This window comes from Dermochelys coriacea, chromosome 15, assembly GCF_009764565.3.
Source record: "Dermochelys coriacea isolate rDerCor1 chromosome 15, rDerCor1.pri.v4, whole genome shotgun sequence".
NCBI classification, from domain to species: Eukaryota; Metazoa; Chordata; order Testudines; family Dermochelyidae; genus Dermochelys; species Dermochelys coriacea.
Genome location: NC_050082.1, coordinates 24,531,425 through 24,556,348, shown reverse-complemented (window position 1 = coordinate 24,556,348; position 24,924 = coordinate 24,531,425). Strand labels below are relative to the sequence as shown.

General features: G+C 39.5%; 1 protein-coding gene across 2 annotated transcripts; it reads left to right on the top strand.

Annotated features, from left to right (window-relative positions):
* The first annotated feature begins 1,752 nt into the window (after nt 1-1,752).
* On the top strand, nt 1,753-23,747 carry TCTN2 (tectonic family member 2). Of its 2 annotated transcripts, none has more exons than XM_038373973.2 (18): nt 1,753-2,038; nt 5,417-5,530; nt 6,735-6,811; nt 8,274-8,469; nt 9,598-9,698; nt 10,228-10,424; nt 10,710-10,833; nt 11,472-11,607; nt 12,678-12,743; nt 13,267-13,395; nt 16,089-16,166; nt 17,132-17,209; nt 18,053-18,164; nt 19,129-19,232; nt 19,695-19,851; nt 21,049-21,174; nt 22,128-22,216; nt 23,066-23,747. In XM_038373973.2, exons 1-18 carry the CDS (start codon nt 1,945-1,947, stop codon nt 23,167-23,169), a joined length of 2,082 nt encoding a protein of 693 aa, XP_038229901.1. In that variant the 5' UTR covers nt 1,753-1,944; the 3' UTR covers nt 23,170-23,747. The 2 variants fall into 2 exon arrangements, with proteins under 2 accessions (XP_038229901.1, XP_043354396.1); XM_043498461.1 differs by having other exon boundaries at nt 1,826-2,038; nt 10,228-10,417; nt 10,709-10,833.
* The last annotated feature ends 1,177 nt before the right edge of the window (nt 23,748-24,924 follow it).

Sequence of the window (24,924 nt, the reverse complement as noted above, 5' to 3'; positions counted from 1 at the left end):
CAGTGGATAGAGAATAGGAATGGGGAGCACTGGAGAAAATCACCAAACCTCTCTAATAGTAATGTAGCTAGTATTGACCCTTTACTTCTAGTTATTAGTCAACAGATATATGCAGCTCTATGTTCAGTGTTACATCATAGGCAACTGAAGAGCAAGTGAGGGCTGGGGACCCAAATTCACAATTTATATTGAAAAAAATAATGAGGAGTCCTTGTGGCATCTTAGAGACTAACAAATTTATTTGGGCATAAGCTTTTGTAGGCTATAACCCACTTAATCAGATTCATGGAGTGAAAACTATAATGAGTAGGTATAAATATACAGCACATGAAAACATGGGAGTTGCCTTACCAAGTGGGGGGGCAGTGCTAATGAGGCCAATTCAGTCATGGTGGATGTGGCCCTGTTGACAAGAAGGGGTGAGTATCAACAGAGGGAAAATTATTTTTTGTTGTAACCTAGCCACTCCCAGTCTTTATTTAGGCCTAATTTGATAGTGTCAAATTTGCAAATTAATTCCAGTTCTGCAGTTTCTCATTAAAGTCTATTTTTGAAGTTTTTTGTTGAAAAATGTCCACTTTTAAGTCTGTTATTGAGTGTCCAGGGAGACTGAAGTGCTCTCCTACTGGTTTTTGAACGTTAGAATTCTTGATGTCTGATTTGTGTCCATTTATTCTTTTGTGTACAGACTGTCCAGTTTGGCCAATGTACATAGCAGAGGGGCAGTGCTAACACGATGGCGTATATCGTAGTGGTAGATGTGCAGGTGAAGGAGCCCCTGATGGTGTGGCTGATGTGGTTAGGCCCTATGATGGTGTCCCTCAAATAGATATGCGGATAGAGTTGGGAACGGGGTTTGTTGCAGGGATTGGTTCCTGGGTTGGTGTGTAAGGACTCCTCCTTGTTTTTGCTGCTACAGACTGACATGGCTACCCCTCTGAAATTTATATTGACCATCTCCAAAAAGGTCAGTTCATGCTGCCAAGAAATTTTTTCAGTCCAAAAATTTAGACCAGTTCTAATCACTAAAGCATCATATGCATTTATAAAGCCATTACAATAAGGCTCCTTTACACCATTCTGCCAATGCAAAGGAGCTTTAAAATTTTTACACTGGCTTTGTACTCCTGGGGGAATTCACTAAGAACAATAGGAACAATTCACTAAGCAGGCACCTAAAGCAGGCAGGCTGCTACATTTCGCTCTGCCTGAGGGAACAGAGCCTGCCCCACGCCTGCATCTTCAGAAACACCCCACAGCCCTGCCCATCCGCACCATGCTGGAAGAGCGAGCCCGAGGGACAGTGTCTCCCCCTCTCTCCCATGCACAACTACCCATCCCCGGTGGTGATCTGCGTCTCTACCGCCTGCTCTGGGTGCCCAAACCAACCTGCCTGCAGTGCGCGTGCCCCCTCTTTGCATCCCCCTCAAAAGTCATTTTGCTGCGGGGAAGCAAAGAAATCTGCGGGGGCCGTGAATTCTACGCAAGCGCAGTGACGCGGCATTCCCCTGGGGGGGACCAAAGACTGAGCCCACGTCGCCCCAGGCGGCCGAAGTTGCGGCCCGAGGGCTTCTGCCGTGGGGCTTGGGCTTGCTGAGGCCCAGGGCCAACACCACCCTTGGTGCCCCCATTCCGATGTCCGAGAACCCCCGGCTGACTCGTGCGCTGCCCCCGTGGACTAGTTATGGGGGGGGGGAAGCGCCCAGGCAGGGGGACAGGCCGAGGCCATTCCCCCGCCCCCCCGTTCTTCGCAGCATTAGCGAGGGGCGCTCAGGGCAGAGCGGCTGCAGCCCGCCGAGCCCCCCCCCCCCATGGCTTCGCCGGCCCCGCCCTCCTCCCTGTGAGCCGCGGGCCGCCGTTTCCATAGCGACCAAGGCCGCGCCGCAAGATGGCGGCCGCGCTGAGGCGGCCTCGGCGGCGTTTCTCGGGCAGCCCCTGCCCGCCATGATCACTGCTCTTCTCTGGGCGCTGCTGCTGCTGCCGGGGTCTGAGCCCCCCACGGGGCGGGCCCAGACCCCGGCCCCGCCAGGGAACCCCGGTGGGTGCAGTTGGGATCCTGGCAACTGGGGGGGCTCTAGGTTGGGGAGGGGCCCGTCCACGTTCGGCCCGGGGCTCTCCCGCCGGGCTGCCATCCTCGGGTCGGCGGGGCGCTGTTCAGCTCAAACCCGGGGCAGAGCAGGCAGCGGAAGAAGCGCGGACACCTGTGTGGGAGAGGCGGCCAGAGACCATTGGGGGCAGGGCAGGCAGTGACCCCTGTGAGAAGTGGTGGAGGGGGACACAGGTACATGTTGTGGGGGAGGGTTGCCAGTTTTGGTGGGACGTATTCCTAGAGATTTAATCACATGACAATCTTTAATTCCTGGAGACTCCAGGCCAATCCTGGAGGGTTGGCAACCCTAGTGGGGGACAGTGGGACGGCCCAGAGCCCTGTGAGGGAGGTAGGGGGAGAGCCCAGAGAGACGCACGGGGGGGGGGGGCGCAGTGTGGAGGGACCTGAGACCTGTGGGGGAGCTAGGAGGATGGGATAATGAGGAGGGGGCAGAGAGACCACTGAAGAGGCGGGGGTTAGGACAGTGGAGTGGGGTTACATAGACTTTAGAGATCGGGGTGTACAGATTGAGGATTAATCAGTCCCATAGGAGAAGCAGGAGGGGGGGACACACTGACTCATGGCAGGGGGCTAAGGTCAGGTGCTGGACAGGTCAGGGTCTTGTGGCTCATGGGAGAGGTAGTGAGAGTTAACCTATGACTAGTGGGTATTTATAGATTTTTGGAGATGGATTGCATGGGGCTATTTGGCCATAGAGAATGGGGGACAACAAGGAAGGGTCAATGAAAGCCATAGGTCTCTCTCTCGTTATGGCTGTGCTCTGGTAATCTAGCTTTCAGAAGTGAGTCTTCAGTGTGTGAAACCAAAGGTGTTAGTCCTGCTTGGAATATGTTGACAGGGGTAAATGGTCCTGGATACTAGAGGTTTATTTTGTGGGAGGAAAAAGAAAAGGAGTACTTGTGGCACCTTAGAGACTAACAAATTTATTTGAGCATAAGCTTTCGTGAGCTACAGCTCACTTCATCGGATGCATTTGGTGGAAAAAACAGAGGAGAGATTTATATACACACACACAGAGAACATGAAACAATGGGTTTATCATACACACTGTAAGGAGAGTGATCACTTAAGATAAGCCATCACCAGCAGCAGGGGGGGGGAAGGAGGAAAACCTTTCATGGTGACAAGCAGGTAGGCTAATTCCAGCAGTTAACAAGAATATCAGAGGAACAGTGGGGGGTGGGGTGGGAGGGAGAAATACCATGGGGAAATAGTTTTACTTTGTGTAATGACTCATCCATTCCCAGTCTCTATTCAAGCCTAAGTTAATTGTATCCAGTTTGCAAATTAATTCCAATTCAGCAGTCTCTCGTTGGAGTCTGTTTTTGAAGCTTTTTTGTTGAAGTATAGCCACTCTTAGGTCTGTGATCGAGTGACCAGAGAGATTGAAGTGTTCTCCAACTGGTTTTTGAATGTTATAATTCTTGACGTCTGATTTGTGTCCATTCATTCTTTTACGTAGAGACTGTCCAGTTTGGCCAATGTACATGGCAGAGGGGCATTGCTGGCACATGATGGCATATATCACATTGGTAGATGCGCAGGTGAACGAGCCTCTGATAGTGTGGCTGATGTGATTAGGCCCTATGATGGTATCCCCTGAATAGATATGTGGACAGAGTTGGCAACGGGCTTTGTTGCAAGGATAGGTTCCTGGGTTAGTGGTTCTGTTGTGTGGTGTGTGGTTGCTGGTGAGTATTTGCTTCAGATTGGGGGGCTGTCTGTAAGCAAGGACTGGTCTGTCTCCCAAGATCTGAGAGAGCGATGGCTCGTCCTTCAGGATAGGTTGTAGATCCTTGATGATGCGTTGGAGGGGTTTTAGTTGGGGGCTGAAGGTGATGGCTAGTGGCGTTCTGTTGTTTTCTTTGTTGGGCCTGTCCTGTAGTAGGTGACTTCTGGGTACTCTTCTGGCTCTGTCAATCTGTTTCTTCACTTCAGCAGGTGGGTACTGTAGTTGTAGGAATGCATGATAGAGATCTTGTAGGTGTTTGTCTCTGTCTGAGGGGTTGGAGCAAATGCGGTTATATCGTAGCGCTTGGCTGTAGACAATGGATCGAGTGGTATGATCTGGATGAAAGCTAGAGGCATGTAGGTAGGAATAGCGGTCAGTAGGTTTCCGATATAGGGTGGTGTTTATGTGACCATCGCTTATTAGCACCGTAGTGTCCAGGAAGTGGATCTCTTGTGTGGACTGGTCCAGGCTGAGGTTGATGGTGGGATGGAAATTGTTGAAATCATGGTGGAATTCCTCAAGAGCTTCTTTTCCATGGGTCCAGATGATGAAGATGTCATCAATGTAGCGCAAGTAGAGTAGGGGCATTAGGGAACGAGAGCTGAGGAAGCGTTGTTCTAAGTCAGCCATAAAAATGTTGGCATACTGTGGGGCCATGCGGGTACCCATCGCAGTGCCGCTGATTTGAAGGTATACATTGTCACCAAATGTGAAATAGTTATGGGTCAGGACAAAGTCACAAAGTTCTGCCACCAGGTTAGCCGTGACAGTATCGGGGATACTGTTCCTGACGGCTTGTAGTCCATCTTTGTGTGGAATGTTGGTGTAGAGGGCTTCTACATCCATAGTGGCTAGGATGGTGTTTTTAGGAAGATCACCAATGGACTGTAGTTTCCTCAGGAAATCGGTGGTGTCTCGAAGATAGCTGGGAGTGCTGGTAACGAAGGGCCTGAGGAGGGAGTCTACATAGCCAGACAATCCTGCTGTCAGGGTGCCAATGCCTGAGATGATGGGGCGTCCAGGATTTCCAGGTTTATGGATCTTGGGTAGCAGATAGAATACCCCAGGTCCTGGCTCCAGGGGTGTGTCTGTGCGGATTTGTTCTTGTGCTTTTTCAGGGAGTTTCTTGAGCAAATGCTGTAGTTTCTTTTGGTAACTCTCAGTGGGATCAGAGGGTAACCATAATTTTTTAGGATATCAGAACTTCGTTTTAATGTTTAGCAAAAGTTGCAGACAAGACTCCATAAAACAGAAGGTGTGTGTGTGTCCGGAAAAGTAAGAGAAATTTAGAAATAGCCCTCCCACAATCCTTTAGGGTTTTTTTGTTTGTTTCTTTGGGCTAAGTTTAAATGACCTGTTGAGGCTGTTAGGGAGATTTGAGTGTAGAAAACAAAAATCTGGTGGGCTGCTATGCTTTTGGGCTCTGTGAGAAACTGGTCTTTATTTATTCTTAATGATTTAAATTAAACTTAGAATGCCAGAAAAAAAAATCAAGCCGTGTCCACCCCATTTTGTAATAAATATAAGATTTTGAGGGTATTTTGAATATTAATACCAATTTGTTTTCTTTTTAGTCTTTCAGCCTTCTTTTATTCACATGTCTGGGCCCACAGTCAGTTCATTTTTAGTTGGGAATTCAGCAGATGTTGTTCTGGCTATAAATGTAATTCATGTGAACATTGAGACAGGTGAGATCACTTAAAACCATTACTTTTAAAAACTACAGTCAAACAAATATTAGTTGAAATCTTAATTTACTTTCTGTTCCTAAGATGATTGGAAGGAAAATTGTATACTTTGTTTTACAATTGCCTCTGTACTGGGTGCTCCAGAGTACTCCCACTGATCAAATAAAGCCTTGCTGCTACAACCAGCACTGCACGGAGCCCCATTGTCTCCACTGAGGCTTTATGTGGACATGGGAATCTGCCAATGAGGCAAGGTGAATTGATTTGTACTAAGGTGATTTAAATCACCAAATTAAAAGCCTCAATTTAAATAATTGATTTTCATCAGGTTTTCCATTTGTACTTCAGTAATTTTCTAAAGAAAGGTGTATTCTCAGTGTTTCATATAACCTTTAAAACATGTTGATTTACAACTAAATAGAGTCTTTACACTAGATTTGGTACATGTGTTTGCTACCTACAAAAGGGTACATAACTTTATACATTTATTTAAGCAGCTATGTAGCTCAGGGGTTCTCAAACTGGGGGTCAGGACCCCTCAGAGGTTATTACATGGGGGGTTGCGAGCTGTCAACCTTCACCCCCAACCCTGCTTTGCCTCCAGCATTTTTAATGGTGTTAAATATATAAAAAAGTGTTTTTAATTTATAAGGGGGGGTCGCACTCAGAGGCTTGCTATGTGAAAGGGGTCACCAGTACAAAAGTTTGAGAACCACTGTATTGTAGCTTAATATTTTCAGATTCTTAATTGTACACTTTTAGTATGTTACAAAATGGTGAATAATATATTGCTTATTTACTAATATTGTACCATATTGGTAAAGCTTCACTTTCAAAAGTTAGATGGTTTTCCCCTGCTTATTTCTTTATAGAGAAAAGCAGTCTTTAACGGAAAGTTTTTGACAGGCTCATGGATTCAGCATATTTATTTTTTATTTCAATATTTTAAGAGATTATAAATCTAGGCTTTAACATATTTTGTATGAAATTAAGTTTTTCTTTTTAAAGATATACCTTTTCAAAATTAAATCTGATTTTAATTTAAATAAAATTAAAACAAATCCAATTTAAATAAATCCGTGATTTTTATCTATTCTGCCATATGGAGCCAGTTGCAGGATTGGGGTTTAACTTTGCTCCAAGTGTAGATGAGAATGACGTAAAGCAGCAAAACAAATTTTACCATTTGTTCTTTTAAATTTAGGAATGTTGCCTACTGTTGCCTACTGCAGTGGGAGTAACAGATATGGTGAATGGAGTTTGAATGTTTCTTATGGTATGGTACGTAAAATACTGATTCTTCACTCTAAAGGTAGGGAGTAGAAGTTTGGTGTATTAAAAGTTAATGTGAAACTAATTTAATGGTAGCATAAAGAATACCCATGTTTGATTTCTTGTCTTGATCTCTTACTTCTTGGAATAATCGTTCTTGTGGACACTGAAGATCCCACCACACTTTTCATAAGAGTAGGGATTTAGGGGTGTGGTTTATCCTATGCCAAAATTCAGCTCTGTCATAAGAACAAAGAATGGTCATACTGGGGCAGACCAAAGGTCCATCCAGCCCACTATCCTGTCTACTGACAGTGGCCAATGCTAGGTGCCCCAGAGGGAGTGAACCTAACAGATAATGATCTAGTAATCTCTCTCCTGCCATCCATCTCCACCCTCTGACAAACAGAGGCTATGGACACTATTCCTTACCCATCCTGGCTAATAACCATTAATGGCCTTAACCTCCATTAATTTATCCAGTTCTCTTTTAAACCCTGTTATAGTCCTAGTCTTCACAACCTCCTCAGGCAAGGAGTTCCACAGGTTGACTGTGTGCTGAATGAAGAAGAACTTCCTTTTATTTATTTTAAACCTGCTACCCATTAATTTCACTTGGTGGCCCCTAGTTGTTATATTATGGGAACAAGTAAATAACTTTTCCTTGTTCACTTTCTCCACGCCGCTCATGATTTTATATATCTCTATCATATCCCCTCTTAGTCTCCTCTCTTCCAAGCTGAAAAGTCCTAGCCTCTTTTTTCTCTCTCCTAATATGGGACCCGTTCCAAACCCCTAATCATTTTAGTTGCCCTTTTCTGAACCTTTTCTAATGCCAGTATATCATGCCAGTATGTCATGGTGGTTGCCTGCTGCCTGCCCCTCCAGAAGTAGATGCACTTGCTATCTGTCTGTAGTTTGTGAAGGGGATTGAGATCTTTTGAAAGGCGTTATATAAGAATGAAAGGTGCTACGTAAATGCTAGACTATCACTTTTATTTATTCTTATGAATTCTGGAATTTCTGTGGGATACCATGATTTCCATGGCTTTTGGTCATCCAGAAGTGTTTGCTGAGTTGAGGCCTTGATGGACAGCAAAATCAGTCCAAACCACAGCTCGCAGGACTTCATAAGGAACCAAAAATGAATCCTTTTGCTTGTTTTAGGTTTGTGCATGTAAGTTTTGAGGTAGTATAATTCGTTTAAGTGTGAGCAAACGTCTGTGGAGATGCGTTAATAAATTCTGCATACATTTCACAGCTTTGTTTACTTGCAAATCTCAATGCAGACATTTCAAGTTTGTCCCAAAACAAGTGTTGTTTTTGATACAATGATATACAGAGGCTTCAATTATAACACAGGTAGCAGAAGGGATACAATGTCAATGATGCTTACCCTGTACAAAGGTGATGCAGGGTATAATCTAGTAAATTTAAAAATAGCTGTCAAACTTTAACTGATATTTTTCAGAATGTTTCGAAAGTGACTGTAACCTTGATGAGAAACCTGCAGCTGTGTTTGTCTAATGCAACTGATTGCTGCATGGAGCCACTTTGCGTTGTTGAGACTCTTCAAGTTTCTGCTTGCCGTGGTTCAACAATTTTGGCAAATCTCCTGATTCAAGCTGAAATATATGCCAACTCTTCCTTTACAGGAAATGTGTCAGGTAAGTGTTTAGGTAGTTAAAAAGAAATCAATATTTTGTCTGGTTCCAGTTTCATTTTTGAATATTTGTATGTCTTCCTTGGCACTTCCCAGTGTACTAACTCTTGTTGCTCTAAATTTAATGTGTTTATAATTTATAGACAAAGGATTAAATCAAATCAAAACACTCATTAACATCAGTTGTGCCAGGCAGCATTCCACCCCATATTTTTGGGGGGCTACAGTTGTCTCTTGCGCATTTGCAAAATTGATTTAATAAGGTAATTACAAGCTAAACTGCCTTTGCAGTTCCATTGCTTGTGAGGCCAACTAGTAGTAATTGTTTTATTTTTTTCAATTAATTATCATTTTTTTTTAAACAGAAGAGAAGTGATGATTAAAATATAGTGATGTGTGCGACGGTGCCCCCCATAAGGCTTTATGGAGATACGCTTATGAATGTATATATGACATAACTAGACTATGTTTAAGCTTTATACAGGGTAAAACGGATTTATTCAGGGTTTGGACCCCATTGGGAGTTGGGCATCTGAGTGTTAAAAACAGGCACGCTTCTGCATGCTGCTTTCAGTTAAACCTGCAGCTGTTATGGGACGTGGTTCAGGCCTGGGTCTGGGTTTGCAGCAGGCTAGCGGGTCTGGCTCAAACCAAGCAGGGCACTGAAGTCCTTAGCTGACTGGGCAGGAAAGCAAGGGCAGAAGTAGTCTTGGAACATCAGACGGCAACTCCCAGGACAATGTGGATATGTAGCATCTAATTTATTTTAGCAGTCACTTTCCATCTGTTCAGTCTTAATGCAAACAGGATTCTTCTAATCTTTTAGGTTAGACATCTGAGATGTGAAGTTGCCTGTTTGAGGGGGGTCCTTAGTGAGTTTGGTTAGGGTGGGTTTGGCCCAAAATGTAAGGTAATTGGAAAATTGGAGATAGGGCAGCAATAAAAGAACCTTGGTACTATTTGTCAATATTTTAAAAAATAAAATGTATAAGGTAGGAATTACCTTTAATGCATACTTTCTCTTTTTCTTTTTTAAAAGAATGTTGTCTCATAAATCTGATTCGTGGGACTGCAATGCAAATGAAAATGTTAATTTTATGGCCTAACTTTATTTTATATTACCCTTTTATAGAAAATGCAACAGTCATCCCTAACCAAGTGTTTCAGCCCCTTGGCTCTTGTCCTTGTAACCTGACTGCTGAAATTTGTGATATTCGTTGTTGCTGTGATCTGGTATTTATTACACATATAATTTTTAAGTTATTCCCTTTAAAGTTTTATGTTACCAGTACTCTTAGGGAAATACAGCAAAGTCCACTAAAATACCTGAGACATTATTTGTTAAAATATTGTACATTAGTATCGACTGTCTGTCCTTGAAGAGTAAGTACATCACTTTAAAACACTATAAATAGGGGACTTCACTAGAAGTGTCCCAAGCACTAAATTTCACTGGAAACACTGTTTCTGTTATTATCCTCTGGTTTTCAATGATAGAATTTTAAAAAGGGAAACTTGATATAGTGAAAACACTTAAAAGGCCATATTCTGCTCAAATGTTATGACTCTGCTAAATGTGTTATGGAATACAACATTTGTGTCAGTATTTCCATTTTAATCTTAACTCCGAGTAGTGCTAGGAACCCCCTTTTAAATAATCCTGGTATGTATATCATCACAGGCCATGAGAGAGCATCCTTGGTGAAGCAGAAAAAAAAGCCCTGTCATGTTAAACAGCTTCCTTTTTCTTTTTTATTTCAAGGAATGCACGCCAGATTTGAAGCAATTGTTCAGTGGATCATGTTTTGCTGGAGTGTTTGGTGGGAATGTAAACCTGCCTTTTGACCAATTGTGCTCTGTTCAGACAACGAACAGTGCTCCTGACTGGTTTCCCTTCTTGTGTGTACAGTCTCCTCTTAACAATTCACCATTTCTTGGCTACTTCTACCATGGCTCTGTGTAAGTTTTTAATACAAAAAAAAGTCATAGTGAATGTATTGAATAGTTATGATATGCCAAAGAAGTTGTTATGCCACTTGTGTAATGCGAATAATGTTGTTTACAGGAACTATCCAGAACCAACATTTAAAAATATATGATTATTTAAGTTTTATAATGAAATGTAACTGTGTGTATGGATTTAGAGATAATGTGAACGAGGGAGATTTGAAAGAGATAATGAGTAATTATTTGTATTGGATAGGTGATACACTAATCCATTTATTTTTTAAAATTTGTTTGCAGTTCTTCATCTCTAGTTTCTTCATTTAAGATTCCTTTGCAAACTGTTCCAGAAAAACCTTTAAGTGGTTACAAACAAAGAGACCCAATTATGACAATAGAGAATGAGTATTTTACAATTCGTCAGGTAATAGTTTCACGTTAGCAGTATTTGGGTTTTGTTTTTTCTTTCTTTTCCTTATTCGTCTGTCTCACTGTATAGGAACAAAGACATAGCTACTCACAGAATTGCTTGTATCTGTTTTGAACTGGTGAAATACACTTTTCAACTAGCAGAACATTCACATTTAAAAAAAACAAACATCTCTCTACCATCAATTTTTTCCCATATAAATTAATATTTTGAATTTAACCAAGAAAAAAACAAATTTGGCATAACTTAATATTTTATTTACATATTTTTATATTTTTTATAATCCCTGCCCTTTAACTGAAAACTTTATTTTCTATTAGCTCCATCCTCAACTACTCAGGCTTTTTCTAATTTTCTTTACATTTTAGAATTTTCATTTTAGAATCACTGATTAGTCTAGCAAATCACAGTGAAACCTTGAATTATATTGTAATATTATGAAAGCTGTGTTTTAAAATCTGATTTTTTTTCAAATATAAATTTTGGTCTAATGGCTTGCTTGTTTTGAGATAAGTGTAGGTGGGCATAGTACAGACCCCTTGTGCAATGAAATAGCTGTGTGCTTTTTAGCTTGAACAGTAGAACTAGAATAAATTCCATCTTCATATTCTTTTCTTTTGAACTGCATGCAGCGATCCATGGCTGGGCAGTGTGTTGGAAACGCCCCAGTAGCATTCCTTCAGAATTTTGATGTTAAATGTGTTACTAGTCTCTCAGCTTACAAGAATGGATTGTCTCATAATGTGATGATAAACAGTGGTACTGGAGGTATGTTGTGTTTGCTTTGACAAAATATACTGATAGTGATTTAAGAATAGATATAGTAATCTTAAAGTCCTAAGACTGATAATATGGTAGCTATTTATGGACAATATGATATCCTGCATTGTTTTTGTTATGATTTTACAAAACTTCTCCCTTGCAAGGCATTTCAGCCATTCAACTGTTGACTGACTGGTTATTGTGGCAAGCCTCCTGCTTTAAGGTCCCCAGATTCAGGATATGAGACTTTGAGTTTGGGGTATGACTTCGTCAGTTTCCCCTCTCCCACCGAATACAAATTTTGGCCAGCAGGGTTTAAATACTAGCCCCCATCGAGAGCATCCCTTTCCTGTACTCAGACTGTTGTAAGAGCTTTTTTTTCCCCAACCAAGGGCAGACACTATCCTCCCTTTAGAGTTAGTCATAAATGGCTTCTCTGTAACACTTTGTTCTCCTAGTGTATAAAGCATTATCTCCTGGGTCTCAGATACAGAGTTACATTACCCCCTGGCCATTGTGCCAGCATGAGGACAACATATCTTAAGTTGTTTTGCCAATAAAATTTCCAAAGTAAGACATTCTCTTTACACTGTAAAACACTCCCCTCACCTCACTTCTTGTCACATGTTGCACTTTTGTGGGAGTATATTAATCCTTCAAAACACCATACATTATCATTTAATAAGAAAGATCTGATTATAATTAGAAAATAGTGTTGGTATCATTACTGCTCTTCTGAAAATGTGTATTTGTACAACTAGAGGCTTAAAGTGTCTGGGCCTAATTCAGTCTTCCTGTTGTACCTGAGGGCATTGCTTGGGTCCGTTTAATCGCTCGCATCTTAATACAGCAACTCAGCAAAAATAGCTTATTTTGTTGTGTCATGTAAAGCATGCTTTTTCAGAGGAACCTGTTGTGTTGTAACGACTGTCTAGTCTTTTACTGAGAGCTGCTTGTTTATTTTCTAACTCATTTTTTTATAGTTTAATAAATCCTCTACTTTGGATGAGGAAACAGTATGAGGCTGTGTCTCATTTGCTAGTTAGATTTGCTGCATTTACTGTTTTTCTTGTCAGACACCATCCAACAAAATGTGATCTATGGGAGTGTAACTAATGTACGTAACTTCATCACTAAACCAGGTATGTGTCATTTCTGTACTCATTCTTACCATCCTTAAAGAGACAAGGAGTTGATGATTAAGTTAAGATGTTAAAAGAGATCTTTGCAATTACCTGAAACTAAAAAAAACCCAAAACTTAGTGCTATGCAAAATGAAAAATCTTAAGGTCTAATCCATCTCCCTTTGAAGTCTATGTAAAGAAGTCTATTGACTTCAGTGGGAGTTGGATCAGACCTTTAGTCCTTATATATCTTAGCCAGTAGCAAAAGTAATTGAACAGTTGATCTACACTTTCATGTAGAAGATCTCCAGGCTAGAAGAGTGCATCATAGATGCTCTGCATTGGTATGGTATCATAGTAACTAAACACTAAAACGGAGGTATTTTTTTGTTTTTCAGAAAAAGTTAGAATGAAGGCTGTTACAGGTTTTTTTTTGTTTTGTTTTGTTTTTTGTTGCATTTTATAGAAAATCTTCCTTAAGGTGTAATAACCTCTTTCATTAGTATGGTTTCCATCAAATGAACTGTTCTTTTCTTTGCAGAAGACATTCAGCATACTGAGGTTTTATGTATAAATGTGACCTTTGCAGAATATTATATGTTCATATGGAAAGGCAAGACAATAGAGGAAATAAATGTCACAGTCCTCATTGGAGAATTATGTGATGGAGGTACTATAATGCATCTCTACAAAATTGTTTATTCAGAAATAGTTTTTTTCTCAGCATAGAAGTTTTGTGAAAAATACTTTTAATCAAACATCAGAAGACAAGGCAGTTTGAAATAGAATTTTCCATTGGGCTAAGAAGAGCCAGGTGGTGTGTCTGGTTGGTATATTGTTAGTTTTAGGGTAGTTACTTATTAATCAATGATTGGAGGATGATATTCTATGTACTGTTTACACAAAAAAAAGGCATGTGTCAGTGGCCTGCATTGCTGGATTTGAGAAGCTTCATGGAAGGTGTTAATCAGCTTCTGAAATCATATATGAGCATGCACAATCCAAGAGCGTGGATCTACATGGCTGTTGCTGGTTGATGTATTTCAGAGTAGCAGCCATGTTAGTCTGTATTCGCAAAAAGAAAAGGAGTACTTGTGGCACCTTAGAGACTAACAAATTTATTAGAGCATAAGCTTTCGTGAGCTACAGCTCACTTCATCGGATGCATTTGGTGGAAAATTCAGAGGAGAGATTGATATACGCACACAGAGAACATGAAACAATGGGTTTTCTCATACACACTGTAAGGAGAGTGATCACTTAAGATAAGCCATCACCAGCAGCGGGGGGGGGGGGGGGGGGGGAGGAGGAAAACCTTTCATAGTGACAAGCAAGGTAGGCTATTTCCAGCAGTTAACAAGAACATCTGAGGAACAGTGGGGGGCGGGGTTGGGGGGGAGAAATAACATGGGGAAATAGTTTTACTTTGTGTAATGACTCATCCATTCCCAGTCTCTATTCAAGCCTAAGTTAATTGTATCCAGTTTGCAAATTAATTCCAATTCAGCAGTCTCTCCTTGGAGTCTGTTTTTGAAGCTTTTTTGTTGAAGGATAGCCACTCTCAGGTCTGTAATCGAGTGACCAGAGAGATTGAAGTGTTCTCCAACTGGTTTTTGAATGTTATAATTCTTGACGTCTGATTTGTGTCCATTTATTCTTTTACATAGAGACTGTCCAGTTTGACCAATGTACATGGCAGAGGGGCATTGCTGGCACATGATGGCATATATCACATTGGTAGATGTGCAGGTGAACGAGCCTCTGATAGTGTGGCTGATGTGATTAGGCCCTATGATGGTGTCCCCTGAATAGATATGTGGACAGAGTTGGCAATGGGCTTTGTTGCAAGGATAGGTTCCTGGGTTAGTGGTTCTGTTGTGTGGTGTGTGGTTGCTGGTGAGTATTTGATTCAGATTGGGGGGCTGTCTGTAAGCAAGGACTGGCCTGTCTCCCAAGATCTGTGAGAGTGATGGGTCGTCCTTCAGGATAGGTTGTAGATCCTTGATGGTGCATTGGAGAGGTTTTAGTTGGGGGCTGAAGGTGATGACTAGTGGCGTTCTGTTATTTTCTTTGTTGGGCCTGTCCTGTAGTAGGTGACTTCTGGGTACTCTTCTGGCTCTGTCAATCTGTTTCTTCACTTCAGCAGGTGGGTATTGTAGTTGTAGGAATGCATGATAGAGATCTTGTAGGTGTTTGTCTCTGTCTGAGGGGTTGGAGCAAATGCGGTTATAGCGTAGAGCTTGGCTGTGGACAATGGATCGTGTGGTATGATCTGGATGAAAGCTAGAGGCATGTAGGTAGGAATAGCGGTCAGTAGGTTTCTGATATAGGGTGGTGTTTATGTGACCATCACTTATTAGCACCGTAGTGTCCAGGAAGTGGATCTCTTGTGTGGACTGGTCCAGGCTGAGGTTGATGGTGGGATGGAAATTGTTGAAATCATGGTGGAATTCCTCAAGGGCTTCTTTTCCATGGGTCCAGATGATGAAGATGTCATCAATGTAGCGCAAGTAGAGTAGGGGCATTAGGGGACGAGAGCTGAGGAAGCGTTGTTCTAAGTCAGCCATAAAAATGTTGGCATACTGTGGGGCCATGCGGGTACCCATCGCAGTGCCGCTGACTTGAAGGTATACGTTGTCCCCAAATGTGAAATAGTTATGGGTGAGGACAAAGTCACAAAGTTCAGCCACCAGGTTAGCCGTGACATTATCGGGGATACTGTTCCTGAGGGCTTGTAGTCCATCTTTGTGTGGAATGTTGGTGAAGACTCCAACGAGAGACTGCTGAATTGGAATTAATTTGCAAACTGGATACAATTAACTTAGGCTTGAATAGAGACTGGGAATGGATGAGTCATTACACAAAGTAAAACTATTTCTCCATGTTATTTCTCCTCCCCACCCCACCCCCCACTGTTCCTCAGATATTCTTGTTAACTGCTGGAAATAGGCTACCTTGCTTGTCACCATGAAAGGTTTTCCTCCTTTCCCTCCCCCTGCTGCTGGTGATGGCTTATCTTAAGTGATCACTCTCCTTACAATGTGTATGATAAACCCATTGTTTCATGTTCTCTGTGTGTGTATATCAATCTCCCCTCTGTATTTTCCACCAAATGCATCCGATGAAGTGAGCTGTAGCTCACAAAAGCGTATGCTCTAATAAATTTGTTAGTCTCTAAGGTGCCACAAGTACTCCTTTTCTTTTTGGTTGATGTATGTGTCGGTTAACAAGACTTTGGTGACTATGAGGGTGTGGGGAGAGGGCGTTTAATTGTTGATGCAGTTGCTTTTTTATGTAACAAAAGTATTGCAATGGACTACTTTTTTTCTAAGAAATTATTTACATTTTTTTTTCTTTTAATAGAAATACTGACACAGCGATTTTCAGTAAACTTTGTAAGCTTCAATAGTACTAATACAACAGAACTATCTGGGAATCCAGGTAATAATACTCTGTTTTACTTTAGCTTCTGCTGGCTGATTGGGGGGGAACGACCTTTTTTATTGATAGCCATAACCAGTTATGCCCAATTTTATTTTTTATCCCTCTCATTTTCGTCTTAATGTTGATCATCACAAATCTCCATTTTCTACCCTGCTACTGATAATATTGATGATGCTGAAAAGTATCATCAGATATTGTAGAACTAAAATATTAGGGTCTAATCCTGAAAACACTACCAGGCATAGTGCTTGCTACTTTTGAGTATTCCCATTGAAATGATGCATTTGCAGTTTTCATCCTAATGCTCCCTTGAATGTTGAATTGGAATGTTGCTCTGTGGCTGCATAGGAAGATAGAAGAGAAGGCTTTCTTTGCCCTCTTTCCTCTCTTCCATAGTGCAGCCAGCTAACACAAGGTAGAATTTGGCTCTTATTGTTTTCTGAAAGTCGTTAATACTCTTTTGTTTGAAGTGAAACCATTCTTGCTATAATGAAAAGTTCTGTTTAGATGTGAAACTAAGCACCTCATCAGTCAATTAGGGTTTCCCAACATGTTCAGAACTGTAGGAGACAATACTTCTAGCAAAATGAGAAGGCTTCATGATTATTATATTGCTAGGCACTTTTAGACAGTACAGTATTTTACAAACACTAACTAATCCTCACAACACTCTTATGAGAGAGTAACTGAGACTAACCATAATACCTAGCTCTTTTATACTGTGCTTTTCAGCAGTAGATCTCAGAGCACTTTACAAAGGAAATCCGTATCCTTATCCCCAAGGTCACAGAGTAGTTAGTGAACCAAGATTAGAATCCAGTAGTTCCTAGCCTTCATTTCTGAACTCAATTCACTAGACCATGGCATTTTTAAGAACTTGGGGAGTTTTATGTATTATAAAAATGTTTGTCAGTGCTGATGAATTCTTATAAAACTTTCACAATTTCTCTTTCTGTGTTTAGGTTACCAAGTTGGCAAACCTGTTAGAGCAGTAAATATTTCTTCAGATACTGTTACCACTCTAAAACTTTGGCAGCCAGGTATTACCTTTTGATATGCTGTTTTAATCACAACTGCAATATAAACCAAAAATACTCTAATTTTATTATGTGTTTTGCTACATCTTTTTTGATTTTGGCCTTCCCAGACTGCTCTGGGTTGCTAATCTAATGTTTCTTTGAGTTTAGATAAATTTTTTTATAGAAACTCCAAATACAATGAAATATACATGTATAAATCAGATTTTCCTGTATCATAATTTTATTTTGTATATAGTGCTCTGTCTTGAATAAAAGACCACTACTGAAATACTGGAAAAATATACTAACAGGTATACTGAAGTATTGTCATTTATATGGAAGTGCAAGACATACGCAATAAAACAAAGTACTGAAGAATCTGTAATTTTTTAAGATGCTACAAATGAAAATGGATGGACACTTAAGATAAATAGAATTTTAGTAGTATCTGTTTTAGCATTCTAAATCAAAGTAGCTTTCTACAAATTAGCAAGCTGGAGACTGAAAAGCTGATATGAGAAACACAAATAAATGTTTCAGAGTAGCAGCCGTGTTAGTCTGTATTCGCAAAAAGAAAAGGAGTACTTGTGGCACCTTAGAGACTAACAAATTTATTAGAGCATAAGCTTTCGTGAGCTACAGCTCACTTCATCGGATGCATTTGGTGGAAAAAAACCTACTAACAAATTTATTAGAGCATAAGCTTTTGTGAGCTACAGCTCACTTCATCGGATGCATTCCACCAAATGCATCCGATGAAGTGAGCTGTAGCTCACGAAAGCTTATGCTCTAATAAATTTGTTAGTCTCTAAGGTGCCACAAGTACTCCTTTTCTTTTTACAAATAAATGTTTTCATTTTGTAGTTGGCAGTGGTTTGTGTACATCAGCAACTTTCTCACCAGTTCTGTTTGGATTAAATTCACTATCTGGATGCATTTTAGAAGTTAATATTAATGAAGATTGCGGTCAGTTAAGGTGAGTTATATATGGGTTATCCCGTTCTCCTCCTCCCCCCCACATTCATTTGTGGCTTTAAATATTTATAGAACTCTTATCTTAGCATTCAGAATAAGAAACTGATGCACTTTAACTAATTTGATATTATTATAGTGGTGGGTTTTTGTTTTGTCTTACGATAGCCGGTGCTGCAAAACACTTCTTATACAAGCCTCTTATATCCACACATTCATATTTCTCTAATTCTGTAACTTTTGTGTTTTGAAAATGGCTATTTTTAGTGCCTTTTTTAAAGGGGATTTTTTAGCAGTTTCAGCAAAATCTTTAAGTAGTTTTGGAGTTGGGAGAATGTCAATAAAATTTTTCCCCATTTTAAAAAAAAGACCTATTTTTTTCACTGGAATAACTCAAATAGTTGACATTTGTTTAAGAGCCTGCACTGAGAATTTTGAAACTTCAAACTACTAATAAATATCTCGTTAAAATCCCCAAAGGCCCCCATTTCTATAATATCTGAGGACTCCACAATCTTGAATGTATTTATCCTCACATTGCTAGGTCAATGCTTTTATCCCCATTTTACCGATGGGAAACGGATGCACACAGGAAATCTGTGAGAGAGTTGGGAATCAAACCTAGGTCTCCAAAGTCCCACGCTAGTGTTCGAAGCATTGGACTAGCCTTCCTCTCTAGGGATGGGTACTTAATGACAACAAATGCTGAATACCCTTGTTTTACATCTCATCCACAAAATGGCCCCTCCAGTAGCATAGCAATCCATTGTGTTATGCCCGGGCATGGAGTTTACTGGTTCAAAAGGAAGTGTGTCACCTTACTGAGTCATCCACATCAATTCCAGTAGCACTTGGGTTTTCATATTGGATCTCCTGTACAAGTACTGACAAGATCTAATAAAATCACAGCCCAGACTGGTATAGATATAGGTTTATTTGTAATGTATTACAACATGAGTGTTTTGCAGGGAGGATGTAACTGATAGACTTAATTCATTAATACAAGCTACTCATGTTGGGAAGAGAGGCAACTCAAGTTACAGTGATCTAAATGACTTGGTGGAAATAATACGTAAGTCAAAGCTGCATCTGTTATCTGTATCTTAGATTAATATAGATTTTAGTTTTACTGTACAATATGATTAGAATATTTTTAGTTTCTCTTATAAAACCATAGTAAAGGTGTATGGTAGCAGTGTTTTAATTTCAAATTATGAGAGAGCCTCTTTTTCTGTGTATATGCAATACCATTCCCCCACAAATTAAATATAAATACTGATACTCTGAACATTTTTTTATTACAATGAGGAAATAAAAATGTCAATTTATGTCATGTGTACAGATTGACAGTAAAAATAAAATTTTATCAATCTCAGCATTTCATGTGGAACCTCTCTCTTATCCAAGGAAGAAGACATTTTTGTTTTATTCCTATGCAGTTTTTATTAGTATCTCACTGTATCGTGATAATGTTTAAAATATGTTTTTAATATATATTTTTTTCAAATCTAAATAACTCTGTTTTCCTGAATAGGTTTAGATCCACCTTATTCTAGTGCAAATGCAAGTGCTGGAAATTTGAACGGCATCTGCTCAGATATTCCTGCTAACCTGAATATTCACATAATCACTGCTGATGTGGGAGCAGTAGAAGGGATTGCACAGGAAGAGATACTCGGTGTACAGATCAGGTACAACAGAATCATGGCACTTGTTATATTTGATGAATATTGTGTTCAAGTATAGTTGGACATTGTTGGGTAAATGAAGCCAAAAATATGTAGGTTGTTTTTTTTTTAAAGTTGCTTACAGGTTTTGCATGATTATCTAGGGTTTTGCTTGGGTTTCCTCTTCTCCGCAGTGTTTGCAACCCAAATCCAGCTGCTCTAGTCCATAATCAGTTTAACTTTCTGGTTAGCTTGTTTTCATTTCCAAGGTGAGATGTGCAAAAAGTAAATTATTGGTGAAAGATATAAAAGACTTATTAAAACTGAAACAATTTTAAAAAAGTCTCCTCCAATGTTGCTAGCAACAGCAGTAAGGAAATGTATTACTTTAAAATATTATTTTAACCTGAAAGTCTCTTTTATTAGCAGCCAGGTTTCTCTCTGCTTGTAAATAACTTTGTTACTTGTGTAGTTTCACTTAATACACACATTAGTAGCAAGCTATATATTTGAAAGCATGATAAGTGGAAAAACTCCAGAAGAAAATAACCTAAAACTTATAAGTTTCAAGTGTCAAAAGCTCACGTTAGCAGTAAGCTTTATACATTCCATCTTATTAGATGAAGATAATATAAACCTTTATAGGTAAATTTTTCTATTTTGTGTATGCCAAAGTTGTGTCAGCAAAAAAGCAAAACAAAACAAAAACATTTACCCACTGTCCATGCAAAATGAGCATTTGTTTTGACTGGCAAATGTGCATAGTTGCTTAGGGATCTTACCTGACTGCTATTCTGAATACTGGTCATAGCTCTGATACTGACTGGCTGGGTTACCCAGGGCAAGCCACTTAACTTCTCTGCAATTCAGTTTTACTGCTAGGTAACATTGGCAGGATACTTACCTGAATCACAGTGTGATGCGAGGCTTCCATCAATGTTTATTAAATGCTTTGTTAGCCATGATGAAAAGACAGTATAAAAGTGAAATGCATTTGTATTAAACTCAGTGTATTGAAATTTTAATTAGGATCGAGGAGAGTGATATTGCCCAGCTCTGATTAAAATAGAGAATAACTAGTAAAATTATGAAAGTGCAGTGCAAGAATATAGCAACAGGTACACTGTAAATATTATTAAAAACCCTTTATAAGATATACTCTGACATCCATTTGATATTTCCCATATAAATTACGCTGATTGTATGTTAATTTTCTTTCAGTTTTTCAACAGTGATATGGCAGTTCCAATGTGGGATTATCTGCGAAAATAAGTCCAGTTCTCTTCCTATCACTGCTTCAGTCCAATTTATTAAAGTACCAGCTCAACCACCTATTCCAATGACGAGGTAACTTTTTATAGACTGCAGATATCGATCATCAACTATGAAGAAATACCAAATTAAAATAGCAATAATAAAATAGTAAATTTGGTTTGCCAGAAAATAGTCATTTGGTTTGAGGCTTGGTTATACTGCACTGAATCACAGCTGTTCTACCAGTTAAGTGTCTGTTTCTGTAAAGTGCCTTAAATCCCACTAAATCAGAGGAATCTCAGTGAGAGTTGAAGGGTACTCTGCATCTCGGCCTCATCCTGCGATGTTTACTCACGTGACAAGTCCCTCAGGAGAATTATTTGTATGAGACTCACTCAAATGGATAACGGGTGCTGGATCAGCCCCTAAACTGACACTTGCCTTATAGGTACATTCAAACAATTGTTATTTCTAAAGCATAGTATTTGTTCTCTTGCAACTAGAACTATAGAATTATATATGGAAAGGTCTGTTAGGTCAGCCCCAGCAAGGCAAGCTTATTTCTTATAGTAAACTTTATATTGCTTTGTCCAGTCTAGTTTTAAGTTTCTCAAGAGATGAGACTTTCTTTCAGGAAACTATGTTATGGACTAAAAATTCTTACCATAAATAAGTTGTTGGTTTTTTTTCCATTATATTCAACCTAAATTTTCTCATCTCAGTTTCATCCCAGTTTTTCTGGTTTAAAACCGTGGTACTACCCCCAAAAGAATCCTCTTCCTTGGTGTAAATCTGTGCTCATCAGAAGAAGGAACATTCCCTTAAATCATCCCATGGCTAAAAATGAGAGATTGATTAGAAATGAAGTCTTCAGGTTTAATGCTCCTGTTTTAATTGATCTTTCATGCAAAAACAATTTAATAAGGAAACAGCTGCAAGATTATTTAATCCAAACATCTTTTTAATTTGTTTTTCCCTGCATTTGCACTGGTGACTGGTTGTACCAGAGTTGCAATTTAAGGTTTTTTTTAAAATTGTGTTTGTAGATTTCAGATTAACTATACAGAATATGACTGCAATCGAAATGAAGTTTGCTGGCCACAACTCTTTTATCCATTGACATGGTATTACACAGGTAAAAAAGTAGTATGTGTGGACTACAATGTATTATCAAGATTTCTTCTAGTCATTAAAAAAAATCAGTAAAATTACATGATGCTTTGTAATATGGAAGTGAAGTCCTCCTGTCTTTTGGAAATTGCGAGCTGCAAAGTATGTTTGTTTGTTAAATTGTTCTTTACTGTCCATGATAAGATTTATATTGTATCTTGGCAGATAAGTGGGGAAAAAATGAAGAATAGTTACCAGACTCAGTACTTTGTCAGTTCTCTTGAGGTTTCATTGCTATTTTTATAATGTTATTTTAGGGAGAGTAAGGTTCTTTTTTTAGCCCCTTTCAAAACTCTCTATCCCCCATTCTGTTTACTTTTCTGGCCAACCTACTTTATAAAAAGAATGCATGACTTGCTCTATAGTATTGGCCTATTAGTCTGTCAAGTTCTGTATTCTGCCTTTGCCTGTAGCATTTGGCAACTTTCAGCTAATTGAGTTAGGAACTCCTGTGCTCCAATCCAAGCTTTGCCATTCATAAATAAATTAACTTTTCAGTTTTTCCATTTGTAAAAGATGAGTATGATCTGATTAATAGGGGGTTGCGAGGGTTAAATAGCTGATGTTTGTAAAGCACACTAAGGCACTGCTCCTGCAATGAGAACTGCAAGGGTACAGAGGACTGCCCCTACTGTTCTCAGCACAAGGTTGAGGCCTCAAGTTATTCTGTACTACATTATTTTATTCAGGTCCATGTTCAGTTGTAGTCTGTAGCTTTTTATCTTTGCCTAATTTTTAACTCAATATAAAAATAAAACTTTAGGGCCAGGGTTTTCGTATCCTTATATTTATTTAGATTTTTTTTTTCTTTCAGGAGAACCATACTCTCAGTGTCTTGCCAAAGGCTTGATACTGGCATTTTTCTTTCTACTCGCAGTTGTTCTGAGTAATCCTTGGAGCAGAATCCTTAAAGTGTGAAATAATACTACAGTTTAAAATTTGAGAGTATAAAGAGAACCATTTTATTAATGCATTTTTTTACACTTTTGTATTCAACCAATGTTTTGATAAGTAGTACTTTTATTATAAAGCTTGTGAAAAAAGTAATTTCTGGATTTTGTGTATTTTTATATAAATACTCAGATGTAAAATTAATGTCTGTTCTATATGGAATATGGTTGTATTAGGTTTTTAAAAAAAGATAATCTGTTAATGGCTAGATGCTGTAAATGGATCTGCCAGAGTGCATTCCTATGACATTGATTTTGGGGGTGCACTGCATGGGTTCAGAAATGTGCTTCGGTGGATTCATACCTAAACTGTAAGACATTTACCGATAAAAGATATAAACTTCAGTTAATGATTGATTCAAGCACACAACTAGTGTTCTCTAAGCAATTTAAGATTGAGCTTTACAGTTAATTTAGGTTTTCCATTTTGCTGGATCACTCTGGAAATAAATCATTTGGAATAGTAGCAATAATCCCAATGGAGCTGGTTTCCCATTTTAAAAAGCATCATCTAAAAAGTTGCTATAAATGCCTTATTTGACTTCAGTAGTAGTCACTGTGTTTATTTCCATTTGTGATACCAATTGTTTAAAAAATCTGCAAAGGAAAACAATTTCTCCTTCTGTACATGTTAACAAGAAGTTATTTTTTAAAGAAAAGAATTGGCTGTTTTTAATTTTCTTAAGATCAAGTCTTGCCTTCCTTTCTTTTGCTGGATGGCTCTGTGCATAACTAGTGGTGGGAACGTGATGTTCTCAACTTGCCCAGGACTGAGAGTCACCTTTACCTCGCTGCCTCCAGTGAGAGAGAGACTTGCTTGTGCTTAACTGGGGGTCAGTGCCTTGACACCACCAGTCTGTTAGTCATCCAGACAATCTTCTCGGAGTCATACTAGCCCTTACTCCCTTTAAAAGGTTAGGTGCATTCCAGTTCTCAAACCCCTCTGAAGAGTTCCCATGTAATGTTCAGCCTTTTATGCACTGAATACTTGCAGGGAACAGTATACACACCAGCTTCAATGATTCAACTCAGGATCGGCTCCTTGTACAATACCTCAGCACTGAGATATATTTGTAGTGAAAACAATTATAAGTTTATTATCAAAGATCAAGATTCAAGAAATTGTGAGTAAGGATAATGGAAACAAAAGGTTACATATAAAACAAAATCAATACATGATTTCTAGAGAATAGACTTAACAGGCTAACATCCTGGCTAGAAGAGTTTACTCACCCAAAACCTTTTGCAGACATACATTCAACCTTTTCCCCTCTTCACAGGTGACCTCTTTACAAAAATATGTATGTACTGTATGTTGTGGTTTGAAGTAGATACATTTAGAAATATGCAGTTACTGCATAAAAGTAGGATTAAGTCTAGATTTTTTTTTTTAAGTGAGATACATTAAAAATTGCCAGGAACAAGCCTATTTTACTGACCAAAGGCACCATTTAGCCTGGTATTTTGTCTTAAACAGTGGCCTAACACCAGTGCTGCAGCAGGTGACTCACCTCTGCACAATCAGCGTGGCCAATTATGCACTACACTGCCTGAGGATGGAGTCTTATTGGGATCCAGGAAGTGGGCGGGCCCTCTGCTAAAGGATCCCCCCCCCCGCCTAAGAGGGGGGGTCCACAGGACCTGGAAAGCCAAATAATTACGGGGGACAACTAATGAACAACAGGGAGAGGAGTGCGGTCAAAGGGTCAAACGAAGGGAACCG

Bases quoted from the DNA above. Each gene is read 5' to 3' on its own strand.
- TCTN2 (XM_038373973.2), top strand. From the start codon at position 1,945: ATGATCACTGCTCTTCTCTGGGCGCTGCTGCTGCTGCCGGGGTCTGAG. The intron at 10,425-10,709 runs GTAAGTTTTTAA...ATTTGTTTGCAG, and splicing joins TACTTCTACCATGGCTCTGT to TTCTTCATCTCTAGTTTCTT. The intron at 19,233-19,694 runs GTAAGTCAAAGC...TTTCCTGAATAG, and splicing joins TGACTTGGTGGAAATAATAC to GTTTAGATCCACCTTATTCT.